This window comes from Triturus cristatus, chromosome 3_1, assembly GCF_964204655.1.
Source record: "Triturus cristatus chromosome 3_1, aTriCri1.1, whole genome shotgun sequence".
In the NCBI taxonomy this organism is placed as follows: Eukaryota; Metazoa; Chordata; class Amphibia; order Caudata; family Salamandridae; genus Triturus; species Triturus cristatus.
In genome coordinates this window covers 1034023894-1034044182 of record NC_140583.1, presented here as the reverse complement: position 1 = coordinate 1034044182, position 20289 = coordinate 1034023894, and the positions used below count along the sequence as shown (strand labels likewise).

At 42.9% G+C, this 20289-nt stretch overlaps 1 protein-coding gene across 12 annotated transcripts in view; it reads left to right on the top strand.

Annotated features, from left to right (window-relative positions):
- The window catches only part of R3HDM1 (R3H domain containing 1), a 532254-nt gene that overhangs the window by 145561 nt on the left and 366404 nt on the right, over positions 1–20289 (top strand). For all 12 annotated transcript variants that reach the window (XM_085645759.1, XM_085645754.1, XM_085645751.1 and 9 more), the window contains one exon: positions 15989–16067. In XM_085645759.1, coding sequence (XP_085501885.1) covers positions 15989–16067 — 79 coding nt within the window. The remainder of the gene's footprint in view (positions 1–15988; positions 16068–20289) is intronic.

The following is a 20289-nucleotide window of genomic DNA, read 5'->3' as shown; positions in this document are numbered from 1 at the left end:
GAAATCTTAGAATTTGGGTACCTTAACCTTCCCCCTGACTGCATGAATATTATCAAGGAAGCCAGACGTCCTACCACTCGAGCATGCTATGCCGCAAAGTGGAAGAGATTTGTTGTTTACTGCCGTAACAATACAATCAACCCTTTAGATGCATCCATACAACACATTATATGCTATCTGCTCCATCTTCAAAGATGTAATCTGGCATACTCTTCCATACGCTTACACCTAGCAGCGATTGCTGCTTACCTGCAAAACAGACAGCATTTATCACTGTTCAGGGTGCCTGCTATTAAAGCCTTTATGGAAGGCCTTAAACGCATAATTCCACCCAGGGCACCGCCTTCTCCTGTATGTAATCTAAATGTAGTTCTTACAAGGCTAATGGGTCCGCCCTTCGAACCACTGCATAAATGCGAGCTACAGTTCCTCACCTGGAAAACAGCTTTTCTAGTGGCCATCACTTCCCTTAGAAGGGTGAGTGAAATACAAGCGTTCACTATACAGGAACCCTTCTTACAAATACATCACAGCAAAGTGATACTTCGTACAAATCCAAAGTTTCTGCCCAAGGTCATTTCCCCCTTCCATCTCAATCAATCGGTGGAATTACCTGTTTTTTTCTCGCAACCTCAATCTGTTGCGGAAAGGGCTTTACATACACTTGATTTTAAGAGGGCTTTACTGTACTACATACAGAGAACGCAACCCTTCAGGAAAACTAAACAATTGTTTGTTTCCTTCTCTCCACCGCATAAAGGCAACCCCATCTCTAAATCAAGGATAGCTAGGTGGATTGTAAAGTGCATACAAATTTGCTATCAAAAGGCAAAAAGAACATTATCTGTTCCACCTAAAGCCCACTCTACTAGTACGTTAGGGGCTTCCATGGCTTTTCTAGGGAACATACCCTTAGATGACATCTGCAAAGCAGCCACATGGTCAACACCGCACACCTTCACAAAACATTACTGTGTAGACGTGCACTCCAAGCAACAAGCTACTGTGGGCCAGGCTGTACTAAAGACACTATTTCAAACCGCTGCAACGGATACCGGTGGTCGCCGCTAAGGTTGGGTACTGCTATATAATCTATGCAAAGTGTACAATCTGCAGCTCATATGCCTCGAACGGAATATGCTACTTACCAGTATGCATCTGTTCTTGGCATGTAGAGCTGCAGAGTTGTACACACCCACCCGCCTCCCCGGCTACCTGTATCCGTTCCAGTCTATCTTATTTAGATACAACACACATGGGTTTCTCACTGTTATTACTACGCTCCATCATTTCCCTGCTAGCGAAAAACAATCTGAGGATGGAGCCGAAGCCCATGCGCAGTACGGACCGAAGGAGGAGTCACCGAACTCGTGACTTCCAAAGACTGTCCAAAGAACAAAAACAAACTGCAAACATCCGGGCCCAACACCAGATGGCGATCTATGCAAAGTGTACAACTCTGCAGCTCTACATGCCAAGAACAGATGCATACTGGTAAGTAGCATATTCCTTTCAACCCAACCTCCTGGCATGGGGGAATATCGGCTACTAAAGCAGTACACAGCTTGTGAATCCAGAAACTATTAATGCTGTAAGTAGGGGTAGATTCGCAGCTGAAGAATTTTCTGGATTTACATGTGACCCACCCCGCCACCTGGAAAAGGTCATAAATTTGCAACAGAGAAGAGGTACATCAGTACACAAAAGTGGAAGCCAAAACTTCAAAAGTGGTCGTCAAAGGGAAAGAAGAATTTGAAGATGACATCCATGCACAGACGATTCTGGGGCACACGTTTGACTTCATCCAAGGAGGGACATAGCACCAAATGATCAACGTCTCGACGATAATCAAGAAGCAAGCATTTGCAATGCAATCAGTTTTGCCTTTTGGACCTTATATGTATTTAGCTACGCAGCACTTTACCCTGGGTGGTGAAACATCTAGTGTTCTTTAACATGGAAGGAAAGTAAGCACCAAACTGCGTGACACGCCAGGTATGGGAACACATGGAGAGAAATATAGCCTTTCAGCGGGAAATGGTATAGTCCAAAGCTCTGTTTTTAATATAAAGTCCGGGTCTTCAGTGGTCATATCACAAAAAATACAAAATTTGAGAAAAATATTATTGTCTACGGGTGCTCGTGGAAGACAACTTCTATGGACTGGAATCTAGAGAATGCTAAAGTGATTCTGGTATTTTACTGACTTCTGCTGGTCGTTTTCTATCAAGAAAGTTAAATAGAGGCAGTTGCCAGAAATTTTTTAAAAAGAAAGTTTCTCAGCAGAAAGAAATCCTGATATTTTACTGACCTCTGCTGGTCGTTTTCTATCAAGATAAATAGAGGCAGTTGAACAGAAAAAAATGTCCCTAAGAGGAAGCAGAAAAGTCCTAAGGCTGATCTCCAGAGCCCACAAAGTACATACACATATAAGTATATAATAAGTATATACTAAAGTATATACAAGAGGTCTCGAATGCTCGACCTAAAAAAGACTACAAGTGGCACTTCCAGATACAACCCGTAGGTGGTGGAATAATGCACCGTATGTGAATCCAGAAACATTTTCAGGCTTCCAACTACTCCTATAGGTAAGCAATACTTTGGTTACTTTCTGAGGACCTTATTTAATTGAAAGAAACCACAGAATTCACTTGCTATGCCAAAGACAGCTCCTTATCAAACAGGAACCCACTATTTTCAATCTGTGTAACCAGAAATCTCAGAGATCTGAGCTTAGTATAATAATAATAGTAAGAGTGGCTCTACTGAGCGTCTGGCCTACAGTCAGCACTTTTGTCTTATTGTCATTGAGCTTTACTAAGTTACTTCTCATTCAGACCTTTAGTCCTCTACCACCACGCACCAGCTTGTCTGTCTCAGGGATCTGTCCTATGATCTACAACTGTATCTCATATCGTCGCCTGATATGGTCACTGGAACAGAATTTGGAGATATGATGCAGGGAGATTTTTCTGTTTGTAATGAAATCAATCACAGACCGTCTTAGGGTGGAAAGAATGGTTTGCTAACTTTATTTGCTGTTAGCTTCAGTAGGCAATCAGCTCTCATTGAACCTCAAAACTTGCAAGACCGGGACAATACTTTTTGAAATTTCTATATGGCAGTATCCCTTTAGAAAATATGTTTAGATTTTCTTGACAGAAGTAGTTTCCTACTCATTATGACTTTAAACAAGGTCACAGTGTGACGCCTTGCAAATGGTCGGCCATTTGCTTCATGTATAATTCAAACACAGATAAACTGTTGTTTTCGAGGCCCAATATATAGCGCTTGCACCTTTTGCAATAGAATGGACAGGTGGTTATGTGAAATTTCATGTATAACAATTCAGCTGCAGGATAGTCCCACGTCCAGCAGGCAAGTTTATTATTTAATGATGATAGTGTCCTGTGTGCAGCCTTCCCCCAAGTCCTCTTTTGTTTAGCTCAATGCATGTACCTGTTCAATTTGGTGGAGTAGCACTTCCTTTTGAAATGCCATCTTGCTTCTTTGAGATCCTCCAGAGTTCTTGGATATCGGCGTGGGTGACCAAACTCTTGAGTCCTCAGGAGCCATGCTGCTAAGCTGAGCCTTTCTGGTTTTGGGCGATATACATGGGCTCCTCTGTAAAGTTGACAGATCCTGATGCGCTGGCAGTCTCATAACTGTATCTTGTGCTAATCCCACCAGGTCAAAGAACCATCTCTCTTGCACCAATAGTTTAAGTGGGATTGGAGGTAAAGCATATGCAAATTTTCCTGACCAAGCTGTCAACAGGGCATTCCCTTTTGAGTCTTGGTTTGGATACCTGGATGCAAATCTTTGGCATTTCGCTTTCTCCCATGTGTTGTGAAGAGGTCTATGGGTAGAGTACCCCACATATTAAAAAAGAAAATTCCCACTATTGCTTGTTTTAGCTCCCACTCGTGTGAGGCATTTGATTAACCGGTTTTCCTCATCAGAATCATACCAGCTCATCACATGAATGAACTACAGGTACTTTCAGTGCAACCACCTGACACTACCCTTTTCCTAGCTAAAAGTCATGAGTCCCTTTCTTGTTGGGCAATCCATAACTCTGCTAGTGTTCTATGCTCTCCCTTACCCCTCGAAAGAGGAAAGGCTACATCAGCCAGACTCCAAAAGAGCTTTGAGCTTTCACATTGTTTATATTATGGAACACTTTGTGGACAATCAGCTTTTTGTAGGTTTCTGTGGCGTGAAAAGAAAGGCTGTGCAGAACAGGGCCCCTTCGAGGCTGGTATTCCTCTGCATCAAGATCTGCTAGGCACTGGCCAAGAAGCAGCCCTTGAAAGGTCCATTCTACCAAGGCTCAGGCTGCTACCACTGCATTGGCTCACGGAATGCCTGTCCTTGACGTCTGCCAGGCTGCGACATGGACGTCCTTAAATGCATTCACAGACCACTACAGCCTTGACATCTATGTTCAGTAGGAAGGGCACTTTGCCCGCTTTGGTTCTGCAGGACTTGTTGGTCTGAGTACACTACACAGACCCACTACTTAGAGAGATACTGCATATCTATTCTATAGTGAGGAACATGTGGCTAGGAGTATTCATCAAAATAACTAGTTACTAACCTTTAGTAATGCCTTTTCTGGTGGATACTCTCCAATCCCAGATTCCTCACTGCCCTCTCTGATCCCTGTTCTGTGGAGTGGCCTCTTTAGCATCCCCTGTTAATATTCAGCACATTGTCACTGACCTTTATTCACACTTTGTGTCTGAGAGCATGGAAAGGGAAAAATAAGAAACTAACATCAGATTGTTGGGGTGGCACATATATGTGGTTCCACTCTGTCACTTTCAGGGCATATGGAGCCAACTCGGAGCTGCACAGTGCCACCTAGTGACAAACAGTAGCACTGCTTTGAAAAGTTTCCCTGAGCCATTCTGGCACCTCTGGAGTATTATTTGGTGAAGAATCTGCAGTTAAGTAGAATATCTACCAAAAAGGGTGTTACCGAAGGTAAGTAACTTGTTCACAGTTTCTTGTGAGCACCCCCTCTGCTCCCTAATCCGCCTATTTGAAGCAGATCTAGAAGACGAGCAAAGATAATGGGCTATGTTGAGGCAGTATATACTTTCGTTGAATGTAGTTGAGTTCTAGCAGTGAATTAGTTTTAAGTCGTAGCAGGCAAGTCACCATGGGGAGGCTCTGCGAAAGGACCGCAAAGACATTTTAAGACATTTTGAGTTCCTTGTCTTCGGTGTGAAGTTTAAACCTGTCATAATGTCACCTTTATATCTGACCCTTTACCAGCTCATTCAAAAGTTGAATTAACCCCAAAAGATGAGTTATTAAAAAGTCTACTGAGATGTAGACACGATGTAAAACAATATGCTAAGTTTCTTCTGGTGGGAAGCGTGATCTTTCTGTTGATGACCAACGGTATGCAGTAAATAATTGTTATCATAAATGTCTAATAATCTGGACATACATTTGCTTTTTTGTCCAAATGGTGTAGGTGGGACGCGACACGTAAAAATATTGTGACAGAATTGTGTTTAAGGGAAGTGGGGAAAGGTGAACTCGTGCATTTTTAGAAACATTTTTCCAGTATAATGGAAATGCAACATAAAAGCACTGTTTAACAAATCTAAGAAAAATAAATCACTTTACTGTTAGCTTTACCTGCTTGCAGAGTACATAGGTTTGGTAGAGATGCCCTGCTGCCGATAGGGGTCGGTGCTTAATTTGTAAGAAGCAAAAAAAGAAAGAAAAATAAGTGCTGGTGTCAAAAGTATAGATAAAATATGTATTTTAGGGGGCTGCTGCCCACATCTAACATTGGCTCCTCCCACTTTCACAACTAAGAGCCCCTCTTCGAAGACTTGTGCCGCCTATTGTGTTCTTGGACACCATCAAAGTATGGTGTGATGAACTGTGTGCAGTGAGTTAAGTGAGCGAACCTGCCTTTCCTAGTGTGTTTTTGGGGGTAGTTCACTCAGAAACAAATTGGGGAAAAATGGGTCAAATGGTGCATTTACCTCCACAGTTTTCACTTAAATTTGCTAAAACTCCCTTTTCGCATCTTTGTCTGGGAAGTCTTTAAAGCTTGCGTGCAGTCCATCATATGCCAGGCCGCCTCAGTATCAGTAATCCCTCAGGCGGAGAGTGACTCTCATACCTTTGTGATGGCACAAGGCCCGACTGTGCTAACAGATAAGCAGTTAGGCTCTCTTTGGCTTTGCTGCAGATTTCTACTACTGCAACAAATCTAAAGTGCTTATCTTTTCTGTGGGATTGGTATTGTGGGCTCGCCTAGGGAGGAGTGACTGAGATCGGCGCGGTGCTTGATATGTCTTGGGGGGTGCCCTGATATCTAGATGCACAAGAACACTGTGGACTGTAATGCGCAAATAAAGGCACCGTAGGGGGAGATAGATCTTGTCTAAACTGATTCACTGCTCCTTACAACATCAGCACAAAGCGCCTGTTATGGAGCTACTTGTTAGCACTTCACCTGGAAAGATGAAACACTGATAACCCAGCAGGATTGAAACTTTTGACATAAGGCTTTTTATATTCAGCCCGCTGAGCTACGGAACTACTTTATGTACATATGATATTGGTGACCTGCTCATCGTGAGGTATATATTGGTATTTCTATGGAACCAACCTAGTTGGGTGGCAACGAGTTTTGCACATTAATGGGAGCGTGGGAAGGCTATTTAAGATTGGGTAGATCAAATTGGGATTCACATTTTGTGTGCAATTTTGAATTTGCATTTCAGATAATTGCAATATCTCTGAAAAATAATTGCAATTTTACGCACAGGTCATTAGATGATTTAATCAGAATCGCAAGATTTTTAGTCAAGTGCAAGAGATCAGTTTAGAAAACAGGTTACAAAGGGGCCAGCGCAGTCACTAGACCATATGAGTGTCAGCAGAACACTACACCTCGAGGGCGTTGCTTTTCATGCACCTTCATCGTGTAAAACACACCGCCAATTCATTTTTACCACTCAGATTATACTATTGCTATGCGTCGTTATAAATAGGCAAAGATATTGGTTGTCATTCTCCTTACCACAGTGGCTGGATTATATTGTCACTTTGCTAAACGGCCTAGGCCCCTCTGAAGGGGCACTTTTTAGCTAAATATTCACTCTGTCCAAAAAACTACAAATGATCAGCATGATGGGGGGTGCCCATGCCCATATTTCGACCTGGCCATATCCAGCTACCGTTCCTTCCATTGACGCCACTTGATCTCTGCTGGTGAAAATTGCTGTTCATGGGGCCTACTATTTTAAGACTGTTAATCCAGAGTGCTCCTTTTCAAATATACGTCCCTGAAATGTGTTCCGTAGTTATACATTTTTTTTACAGTGTTCTGGCATTCAAGGAGAGGCAAGCTAAAGAATCAATAAAGCTTATCTCGTAGGATGGGTCCCTTTCACATATCTAGCAGCGGCACAGATCCAGTAGGGTTCTTACGGCTCCTTACTGTATAAATAACGTTGTTAGCAAAGAAGAGTTTTCTAAATTATATTGTTTTCAGAGAGCAATCACAAAACGTCTAAGCAAAATTAAATGTTTGCTCTGTAAAAATATTTGTTCTCCAGTATTGAATCTTTCATAGATTCACATGCTTGTATCTTCCCCGTCATCATGGTGGGAGTCTCACGGTAACAGAATGACCATAGCAGTACTAGAAAAACTGCATAGAAAAATCCCATAGGTAATCTCATTATTTGGTAACCAAACCTCATCATTATTTGGTCGAAAATTCAGCCAATCAGCTGCTAGCCCTGACATCACACTCCCCAGCAGAGCCATCATACCTCAGATTTCCAACCGCCTTCGTGTGAGGAGTCCCCCTGAGCCTTGCTCAGTTTTGTTCCTAAGTGAACTTTTGACCTTTCCAACTGAAAGTTCTTTCTTCTGGATTTAAGGTACTGTTTTATATCTTATACCTATTATGGCTGAAAGCTCTAAAAAGAGGCTTTTCGGGCCCTGCAGATCCTGTGGGAAACCTAGACTGTATTCTGAAGATCCCCACAAGGACTGCTTGTACTGTCTTCATCCTAAACATGTGCCTAAAGACTGCAAACACTGCAGAACCTTTTCCGCAAAAACTCTAAGAGACAGGGAGGCACGTTTACTGTTGTGGCTTAAAAAAAAGAAGGTCACTTCAGATTCTGACTCTGAAGAGGAGTTTAATATTCAGTTTTCTAAGAAGAGGAAATCTTCTGCTCCTGAGGAAAAAGTGGAACCTAAAAAGCAGAAAACCAAAGACAGAGAGGCTTCTTCGTCTTCTCTTCTCACACTCCTCTGAAGAAATCAAGGGAGTCAAGGGAGGTGTCTTCAGCTCAGTCTACGAAGGTTGGGGCGTCGCCGGCACTGATTTCTGTGAAAACGTCAACAGCTCTGTCGACGACTACAATCTCGACGACGATAGCTGCGTCGACGACTAAAACGTCGTCGAAGAAGGGTTCATCGACGACCCCGTCGACTGGAAGAGCAGCGACGACCTCGCTGACGACTCAGTCGACGACGACAATACGTATTTCTTCATCGACGAGAACTCCGTCGAAGGGAGCTCCATCGACGACGTCTTTTAAGTTCCCAAAGGCAAAATCATTGATTAAATTGAAGTCCCTTCCACCGTCAACTGGCTCGTCGATGGTGAAGAAATCTACAGATTTCACAGGCTGGACAAAAATTTCTCCGCTTCCTCCATCAAATCTGCTAGAATTGCAGTCAGAGGATGAAGAGTCGTCAGGAGTGGCTTATAGCCCTTCCCAGCTTCAAATAAAGAGTCAGGAAATGGATGAAGAAGAATATCAGGAGGTTCAAGAGGTGTTTTCACTCCAAGATCGTCCAGTGCACGAATCTAAAAGGTATGAGTCTTTTCAGCAATCTTATGATTATGAGGATGAGGAAGAAGCACAGCCTGATGTGAGAGAAGAATCTGTCTCAATGCCAATTTCCCTGGTGACTGACTTGCGTCTCATGATCAATGACGATTACCGTTGTTTTCCTGACGCTAACGCCCCAGCCTCGAAGTCTTCAGCTGGTCCTACTCAAGTTCAAGTAAATCAACCTCTACCTCCTATTTTAGTGCAAAAGGTTCAATCTCCTCCAATTATTACAATCAGGGATGATTTAGCAGAGAGTGATGCAGAGCAACCAGAAAAAGGAGAACTTCTTCAGGAAAATCCAGTTGGGATAGAATGGGATCAATATATTCTACCTACTACGCCGTCTCCACCAAACTCTCCTCCACAGGATATTGGAGGATTCCTTGATATTATGGAAAAAGCCTCAAAGAGATTTAAACTCCCACTTCCAGTACAAGAAACTGAGTGTTTTCTCTACGATTTTAAAGAGGAATCCAGAAAATCCATCAGAGCGATTCCTATTATCGATCACATTTGGGACGAGGGATTGAAAATAATGAAGTATCCGGCCTCGGTCGCTGCCTCGGTACCCAGGATAGAGAAAAAATATTGAGCCCCAGAATCATCTCCAGCATGCTGTCTGTGGTGATGCAAGCCGCTCAAAGACAGTCAAAAAACCCAGTTTCAACTTCTGCAGCTCCTGGTAAGGAAGGAAAACGAATGGATGGTGCGGGGAAGCCCTTTGCGATGGCAGCAGCATCCATTAGAGCTGCAAATGCTTTAGCTCTCATCAGTAGGTATAATAGGCAGATGTGGTCAGATATAGCACCGTTGTTGGCCCATCTGCCTGAGGATGAGAAGGAAGAAGCGGCCGCCATTTTACAAGATGGGGCTAGGGCGGCATCTGAATCCATAGATATTGCATTGGATATGTCTTCTGTAGCATTTAGGCAAATGGCGCGTGCAGTGGCTCTCCGAAGGCAAGGATGGCTTAAAGCCACTTCTTTTAGACCGGAAGTCCAAGCGAAAATAATTGACATGCCATTCGAAGGAGAAAATCTCTTCGGAAAACATGTTTATGATGCTCTCCAAAGTGTCAAAGCTGATACAGACACTGCGCGAGCGTTGGGCTCTGTGCAGCAGGGCAGATTCCAGTCCTTTCGAAAGAGAGCAACTAGAGGACAATACAATCAAAGATCCTCGTATCAGTCCAGCAGATACCAGCCATACAGTCAGCAGGGGTATCGTCAGTTTTCAAGCAACCAACAATTTCGATCCTCAAACATCCCGTATCAGCAGCAGTTCAAAGGGAAGTCTACTGCGAGAGGTAAATCGCAACAATCTAATAGCAGACAGTGACTCTGTCAAAGCGCCCGCCACGTGCTCAGACCTCAAGGATCATTACCTTTCTCTCTTTTATCAGGAATGGCTGTTGATAACAACAGACAGATGGGTACTGGACGTGATACATCAAGGCCATACCCTGGAATTCATACAGAATCCTCCGAATCATCCTCCTGGTACCACAGGTAGCAAGAACACCTGTCAGCCCTCAAGGCGGTAATTTTATCCCTTTTACAAAAAGAGGCAATATAAGAGGTTCCGTGTCTTCAACGGGGGAAAGACTTTTATTCGCATTTCTTTCTAATATAGAAAAAAGACACATCGAAATGGAGGCAGGTAATGGACCTGAGAAGTTTGAACAAATTCATCAAAAAGATATCTTTTCGTATGCTAACCCTGCAAGAAATACTCCTACTTCTCTGCAAAGGAGATTACATGGCATCCCTGGATCTTTTTAGATGCTTATTTTCATATCCCGATTCATATAATTCACAGAAAGTTTCTACGTTTCATGGTGGCGGGGTGCCACTACCAGTTCAAAGTCTTGCCATTCGGCCTAAAGTCGGCGCCAAGGGTCTTTACGAAATGTATGGCGCCAGTAGCAGCACACCTGAGACTTCAATGTCACCAAATGTTCCCATATCTGGACGATTGGCTCATAAAAGGTTCTTCGTTCCAGGAAAACCAGCGCTCTCTGCAATGTTGCATGGATCTCTTCAGTCGTCTGGGTCTAAGGATCAATGTAGAAAAGTCGTCCCTCATGCCATCTCAGTCCCTTCAATTTCTGGGAGCCATGCTTCGCACAAAGGAAGCAAAAGCTTATCCTTCAGAAGAGCATGCTCAGAAAATCATAAGCCTAGCGTCGCATCTACAAACAAAAAAGTACGTTTCTGTGAGAATCTTCAAATCCTTATTGGGGATGATGTTGTCTTGTATCCCCTTACTTCCCAATTGCAGACTGCACATGAGGCATCTTCAAGAGCTTCTAGACAAACAATTGATTCAATCTCAATGGTCCTTCGAAGATCGGATCTTTATCACTCCTCAGATCCAAAAGGCCCTGTCATGGTGGAAAATCAGAAAATATTTGACAGAAGGTCTACTCTTCGAACCTCAACATCACAGCTATGTTATGATGACAGATGCATCGCTACAAGGTTGGGGGGCACATCTCCAAGACCTCGAAATACAGGGTCATTGGTCAGACCTCGAACCTCAACTTCACATCAAGGCCGTTTTCTTGGGGTTGCAAGCATTTCTCCTCAGAATTCACGATTCGACAGTACTAGTCAAAACAGACAGTACAACATCGATGTTTTACCTGTTAAAACAAGGGGGTACAAAGTCAAAACTCCTGTCGAAACAAGCGCAAGAGATTTGGAGGTGGTTACTGCTTCACAACATCTCACTTCAAGTCCAGCATGTTCCAGGTGTGAACAACACAAGAGCAGATGTCCTGAGCAGATCATCCAGTGTTTCTCACGAGTGGAATTGGCTCAAAGTCAGCTTCTCAGAGTGTTTCGTCTATGGGGCACCCCATCGTTGGATCTGTTAGCGAACCACCACAACTCAAAATGTAAACACTTTGCAAGCAGGTTTCCTCAAAAGGGATCGTGGGACAATGCACTACAGATGCGCTGGACAGGGATGTTCGGACTGGTCTCACACACCACCTGGTGTCATGCTTCATCATTGACCAGTCCTCGCCCTCTAAAACCTTGGTTTGATAGAGGGCGGGCACGCACCAGTCACACACAGAGCAGACGTGTACTTCTGCCCCTTCTGCAAAATCTCGCCCCTCTGGGCAGCTAAACAATCTAGGTAGAATTTCACCTTGCATCACAGTAATTGGCCGCCCACCCGTTTCCACATTGGGTGCCTTGGCAGTCACGCACCAATAGCACACAAGAGCATGCGTGTACTTTTGCCAATTTAAAAATAGGCACTGTCGGATAGGGCACGGACCACCGTGCACTTTTCCTCAGTTATTTACGTCACGCGCTTCACTTCTCTAATCTGAGCATGTGCGTAACTCCACCATTTTGAAACCAGGCACTCGTGCTTCAGGACACAGGAAGTAGTGCTCCGGGTTTATTCACACTGAGCATGTGCACAGTGCAGCCATGGATGAATCTGGCTTCCCCTCCAGGGACACAGGAAACCACGCACCTGATTTCACTTAGCACCACTTAAAACCAATTTGCTTAAGTGAGCAGACTATAAAAGCACAATGGCTCTCCACCCAGTCCTACACCGGGGAGGAACAGGAGCAGTCGCCTAGGATCCACGCAGGAAACTTTCCTTGAGGCAGTAAGGGTGTGAATGAGATCGGATTGAATGAAAGTACTTTGGGGCAATTAGCACAATTGAGGATGAATGTTCTGTGTGTTTGTACTTGAAAAATTCTCACGCCAGCTGTGATCAATATGTTTTTTCCACAGGTTCTGACAAACAGGGGTTTCCCCTCCCCTCCTCCCATGGGGCCAGTAGCTTTGGTTTTTAGGGTAAGAACAGTGAGACGCGTTCTCTCACCTTTGCATCCTCATCATGTACACAAATTGAGTGGCACATGTCACATGAGTAGTCACACAGAAACTGGATCAGTGCATGTATTGAGTTCAGTTATTCGCCACTACTACGGTCTGTTGTTATATATTTTTTCTCTCCCTACATTTTCTTTTACAGGCTTGAATCTAGGAGCCATCCAATTGTGGAGTGTGACAGTGATCACGCCCACACAGTGGTACACTCTTGCCACTTTTGGTAAGAACGGAGCCCCCATTTACATATTTAGGTCCTGATGAATGCCCTGGACCCCCCTGGGCCGAGACGGCAGAAACATGTCGACCTCTAAACACAACAGTTAGGGGACACTAATTCCCCCACATACCGTCACCTGCTTTTAAACATCATATAGTTACCTTTCACTTTAAAAAACACAATAAGGATAACTATAATGATTTTTAATCTCACTCACTCATACACGGGCCCCCACTTAGTTTAGAAGTGCATCCCTGTCGTCAGGTGTATGCCCGCTCTCTATCAAACCACGGTTTTAGAGGGCGAGGACTGGTCAATGATGAAGCATGACATCAGGTGGTGTGTGAGACCAGTCCGTTACTTTTTGTAAGATGTCCCCACTCACAATATAACTCAAACCTTATAGTGGTTATCACTTTAGGAGCAGCTCTTTTGTGGTTAAACACCCAGAATACAGTTCCCATTATTGCAGGACCTGATCACTATGAACGAAGGTCAAATTCTCCACCCAAATTTGAAATCGCTAAACTTGTCAGCATGGAACCACACGAACATGAATTCCAATCTTTAAATATTTCTCAGGAATGCCAAGATATTCTTTGAAGATCTCGGGCATTCTCTATGAATAAGAAATATACGGCAAAATTGAAGAGATTTTGTCAATGGTGCGCATCAAAAAATCTGCATCCCTTTAACGCCTCTTCAGAGCAAATTCTTCCGTATCTTTTGCATTTGGCTAAAACAGGACTTTTACATACGTCTATAAAAGTACATTTGGCCGCTATCTCAAGATATAGGAGGGTTCCTAACCATCCATCTCTTTGGTCACAAAGAGTGATAAAAGAATTTCTCAGAGGGCTCTTCAGAGTGTTTCCCCCCGGTGCAACGCCCAATAGTCTCTTGGTAGCTTAATACGGTTCTTATGCAGCTCATGAAACAGTTTATTTCATTGAAGACAGCCTTGCTGTTAGCTCTCACGTCAGCAAGAATGGTCAGTGAAATTCAAGCCTTCTCGATTGCAGAACCTTTTCTCCAATTCCGACCGGCTAGAGTTATCCTTAGAACGAATCCAAAGTTAATTCCTAAGGTCCCGTCTATTTTTCATCTCAATGAGCCTGTAGTGTTACCTACATTTTTTAGAGATCCTTCTTCATCTGCGGAAAGAGCCTTACACTCTCTAGACATTAAGCGATGTTTAAAATTCTACATTGACAAAACGAAATCTTTCACAAACCAACTTTTTGTGGCTTTTTCTGGTCCCAGTAAAGGTTTGGCGCTGTCCAGATCTAGCATTTAGAGATGGGTAACTTCGGCCATTTCCTTGTGTCATGTCAAAGCTGGAAAACCTCTACAATCCAGGGTACACGCGCATTCTACGAGAAATATGGCAACTTCTACGGCTCTGTTTGCTGGAGTGTCTCTGCCAGACATTTGCAGGGCAGCGACGTGGAAAAATGCGCACCCCTTCACTAGAAACTATTGCCTAGACACAGCATGGAAAGAGGATGCAGCAGTGGGATAAGCAGTTCTACGCCATTTATTTCAATAAGGTATTTATCAAGATATACATATTTGTTCTTGTATACATATTGCAAATATATCGGTTTATTTAACCATTTTATTTTCTTGCAATATTTGAATACTATCTTGGCATAAGTATACTTATAAGATTGTTAATATCCTGGAAATAGGAGCAGAGCCTGCAGAGAATATGGGGTTCTATCCTGGAAATGCAGTTTGGTACAAATACTGCTCGCTATTCTGATGCATGTGAATCTATGAAAGATTCAATACTGGAGAAAAAACTAGTTACTTACCTGTACACTATGGTTCTCCAGTATTATCTTTCATAGATTCACATGCGGCCCGCCCACCTCCCCGTTTCTCAGGTAGAACCTTTTTATCTCTAGATATATCCTTGTCTCTCACTCGGGGCTGGAAATCTGAGGTATGACGGCAGGGCTAGCAGATGAATAGCTGAGTTTTGGATCAAAGAATGATGAGGTTGTGTTACCAAATGTGATTCCCTATGGGATTTTTCTATGCAGTTTTTCTAGTACTGCTATGGTCATTCTGTTACCGTAAGACTCCCACCAAGACGACGGGGAAGATACAAGTATGTGAATCTATGAAAGATAATACTGGAGAACCATAGTGTACAGGTAAGTAACTCGTTTTTTTTTTGTACATAGAGTATATTGACTATTGACTATAGACTTTATTGAGTAATTTGAAAAAATGCGTGAGTAATCCATGAGCCAAAATCAAGGAACTGAAGTCTGTTTGAGACTGAAGAGGTTTGCATAAATCACGCTTACCCTGAAGGCACTGCACTTTGTTATAGTGCCATTCATGAACACCATCCAACTCTTTTGTGTCGTCTATAAAGCCTTATGGGCCAGTCGAGGGCAAGTAAGCAAAGGTTTGGGCCTATCTCCACCACCAAGCATTGTACTAGGCTTTATTCACTTGAATACTTCACCAACTTCTCACAAGACAGTAACTTTCACAGTGGCACATATGCGACTTGGGCTCCATACTAAAAAGCCTAAAAGCAAGCAAAGGTCTAAATTCCGCCATGTTTTGGAATCCAGTATGCCACACTGCATTTTTTCAACAAGAGGATTCCGCCCTCAAAATCTGTGTTGACACACAGGTGACTGCTAGGGGTGACTCTAGAGCCCTAAGTAGTGCATGAGATGATAAACTAGGAACTCTATAAATCATTAAAATCAAAAAGTGACGGTTCAGAGAGCAGCAGCACCTTAGTTTACTCTCATATGGTACATGCTAGAGGTTCTCACTCAAATGACTCTTAAGTTTTGAAAGCCTTGATGAAAAGAGCCTGTAAAAACTATATATATTCAAATTCATTGTACAGGTTAGCTTTAACATGGGAATTTCGATTTCAAGTATTTGTGGGAGGTGGATTGTTATATTTACAGTCGGACTAGAGTGAAAATCAGTAGTAATATTTGCTTTCAGTAAAACTTATATTTTTGTTTTAGATTCCAGCCAAGAATACACAGATTCAACAGGAATAGATTTACACGAATTTTTAGTGCACGCGTTAAAAACTAATCTCAGGTAAAAAGACGTATATTTTGATGCTTTCAATGTTGTCATTGTTAAACGTTTTTTTGTATCTCATGTTGGGTGAAGGGTTAGATAATTGTGTTAATGGGTTTTTTGTTGATAGCCTTCTGGAATTAAGGTGCAGTAAATTATATTTAAGTCATACAGTACTATAATTTGCTTTGAGCTCGACGTAAAGCAAAACGCTTCACAAAAAAACGTTCTTGTTAACAAATAGAAGGGGAAACACATTTTTAAATGCCGCATTGTCCCTTTTGCACAACTAAGTGCCGAAGCACATCGGCACAACATATACACATTTGGTATTTTATGTAGATGAACAGTAAATATTTACCAAAAAGGTGCAGTTTAGGTGACGTGCATTGAAGAAGCCTGTAGTTCAAATGTAGATACTTGAAGCAATGCAGAGGGTGATGAGGGATGCCCCGCAGTTAAGTTCCACTTTCCAGTTGAAATATGCTTAAGTGGTTCTCATATTGAGCATATGCCTCTCCAGCCTATTGCTAAAAATGCTTAGTGTGCATGTTTTTGGTGGTCCTTCTCCCCGTTAAATTATTACAGAGATCATCTGCATACGTGATAACTATCGACCTTGAGGCAGTGAGGAACCAGAGGAACTGGTGCTCCTTGCTGAAGGTACCACACAACTGGTGGTGGTGGTGCTCTTTAGAATCCAGATCTTCCTGCATATGATTGGTTATACAGGATAATACCGCCCAAACCGCTTCACCGACTAGATGCAGGTGTCTGGGGGACTAGATGCCTTGGCCTGTGGACTAATCATCCTCAGACAGCGAACATCCCATAATGCCCCCTGGATCCAGGCTCATGATTGTCACAGATGCTTGACTGGAAGATTCATTAGCACTGCTAGGGTCATACTTAACCAGAGCACCTTGAAAACAGCTCGAAAAAAAGGCTATCCGTCAATACTGCTGGAGCTGCAGGTGGTCAAATATGCACTGAGAACGTTTTAGAAATTTGTCACCGAAAGGACAGTGCTGATTATGGCAGGCAATACTGCAGTCAATTTTAGAACATCTTGAAGCAAGGTGACCCTCATCTTCTCAGGATATGCCTAGTACTTCTAAAAGTAGACTGCCAAGCTGAACAATCTCCTTGATTGAAATGCACATGCCTGGAATAAATGACGGTCTGAAAGACCTCCACATTTCGGTTTCTGAATCGCACAAATTGTTCGACCAGTAGGGCATCTTGAGGACAGACCTTTTGTGGCAAGGAGAAACTGAAAAATCTCTGCCGACCTACAGGTTTCAGGATGTTGAATCACTGGTAATGTTGAAACATGCTATTTATCTGTCAATGAGCATACCCTGGTCAGTGATGAGTCTTACAGGCCATTCTATGGTGTGTCTCACTTACTGCTCTGATTCATATATCAGTCTTAGTTTAGTAGGTCCTTTTACGATGGCTGTGTCTGTGTTTCTTGTTTTTCTGGTTAGATTTTTCTACTTTTTTATTTTAACTCTGCATAGCATGGTATGCCATGGCCTGTCATTGTATGCTATAGTATAGTATGCTATGGTATGACCTACCATTATATGGTTTGACCTACCATTGTATAGTATGGTATGACCTGTCATTGTATAGTATGGTATGGTATGGCCTGTCATTGTATGGCATGGAAGCATATGGCCAGTCATTGTATTGCATCCTTCAGATGCTGCTTATTACTCTTATTTGAGGGGCTGAAGTGCATGCCTACGTAATTAGTAGCTACACAATGTTGAGTAGGTGGTTGGAAGGATGTTGTCTTTGTTTTGATCCTATGTGGGAAGTGTTTCCATGTCATATGTTACGACCACCAAGATGCAGTTATGTGAAGCAGCACATTGGATGGTGAAGTGTCAGACAGACACCCAGTTTTATGGTTTTCAGGATCTTGGGAGCTTTGAGCAGCTCTTTAGGTCCTTTTGTGGTATTTCATTTAATACATTTAGCTGGTTACCGCCCTTGGTTGTCCTATAATTTGAGATGTTGTGTATAGTTGTGGTCCCGACATGTCATGGTTGGAGGAAGAGAGAAGTAGAGAATTTTTTGGGGATGGGCATTTTAATTATCATTCCAAATCCGAGTGTCTTTGTGAGATTATAGAAGTGGTGAGATCGGACAGATATTTGAGACCAGCAGTGGTGGACAATATTAAAGTTCTACAAATTGTCCAGTAATGTGTGACAGATCTCTTCAGTTATTTAATGCCGCTTCATATGGTGATGACTGTTATTTTGGCTGTACAGTGCTTGTGATAGACAACCTTCACACCAGATATGTTGTATGTGAATTTAAGAGGTATAGTATGGCATGGTCTGTCATTGAATAGTATGGGATGGTATGGCCTGTCATAGTATAGTTCAGTTTGGCCTGTTATTGTACACTATGGTGTGGTATGTCCTGTTATTGTATGGTATGCTATAGCCTGTCATGGTGTGGTATGGCCTATCATTGTATTGTATTGTATGGTATGGAATTGTATATATTGGAATGGTATGGCCTGCCATTGTATTGTATAGTACAGTATGGTATGGCCTGTCACTGTATAGTATGGTATGGACTGTCATTGTATAGTATGGTCTGTAATTATTTAATATATAATGGCCTATGTAATATGGTATTGTATGTTATGGCCTGTCATTGTATTGTACGGCTTGTGGCATAGCATGGTATGGCATTGCATTGTATGGTATTGCAATCTTTGTTACAATGTACACATTCGCAACAGCGAGCAAAACCGGTAGTAAGACTATCTATACAAACATTGTGAAAATCTTGTTTTTGTGCTGATCTGTATTTCTGATCTATAAAAGCGATATGCTAGCAAAATGTATATTTTTTCTTCAAATTGTGGAGACGCAACAAAGCTTCACATCTGATTTGCAATGTACACATTAATTTGCTGGAGTAAACGCAGTGTGAGCTGCCAAACAACCAACAAAAAATCTTTACAATATAGTGTTATTTTTATGCTAGAATTTTCTATCCAACTTGTGATCATGTGAACAAACATAAACTGATTTATTTTTCCAGCTTGTTGCAAATCAGCACAGTTGGGAACCTTCCAATCTAGACTGCTGTGTGAATGACTTTAAAATAAAATGCACTGCATCTCACTAACGTGTTGTCATTGGATGTGAGTGTGAATATTTGCATTGATCATTCAGCCTTCCGCTCTTCTGAGGTCATTGAATTTAGTACTACTAAATTGCGCAGTAGAAACTCTTACAGCGCTTGGAAATCTTGTGGCATGAAGAGATGTGCAATTAAAGTACTGTTCAAGTCCACACTTTAATGCTTTGGATGTCTCTCCAGTGGAATATAAAGTTTCTTAGCTATTGTAAAGGAAAGTTTCAGTTCTATTAAGGACACTGAGGTGAGGATTATGCTTAACCTTAATTTATTTTGCTCAGCTGCCCATACTTCTGTATTGAAAGTATTCCAACAATGTGGGACTACAAATCCCATGAGTAACCAAAGCAAGATGTCCACCAATCAGTGATGACATTCATCTGATAGACATCTAGCCACAGATTCCTTAACTTAGACTATCTCCCCAGGTGTCAGACTGGATCCGGAAAATCTTTTTCCCTCAGCAATACCTCTTCACACCGGGAGGCGGCGGCGCCCGGCTCCGTCCTGACGTCGTCCACGGAAGTGACGTCAGTGGAGCCATCTAAGCCCCTTATGGCATGCTGATGTCATTTTTCTTCTTTTTTTGCGTCCTAATTCGGTTCCGGGAAAGTGATACCTCTGGCCTTTTTTTGTTCTCTTCAGGCCTTTTCAATGCCTTTTTGCGTCCAGGAACAGTGTATTCAATGCCCTTTGCGGGCTTCAAGCCGCGCTGGACCTGTTTGCGACGCATCTCAGCGACGGACCCTCACGAAATCTGTATGTGGTGCTTGGGCGAGCACCATGACTCGGTGGAATGCGATGCTTGCCACCAGCTGCGGCCAAAATCCCTGCGGGAACGCCGCATGAAGCTGCTGTCTGCCCGGATGTCCCGAACGGACCCCTCGCGATACCGGTCTCCTTCTCCAGCGCAGACGTCCACGCGGCGCCAGTCCTCACAGGAGGACGTTCCTGTTCGGGGCAGGTACCGGGACTGTCGCCGTCATTCGCCTACCTCAGGTAAGCACAAATGGAAGTCGTCGGCTTCGCGTCGACATCACGTCGGGGCCTGCGGCTCCCGGTCTTTGTC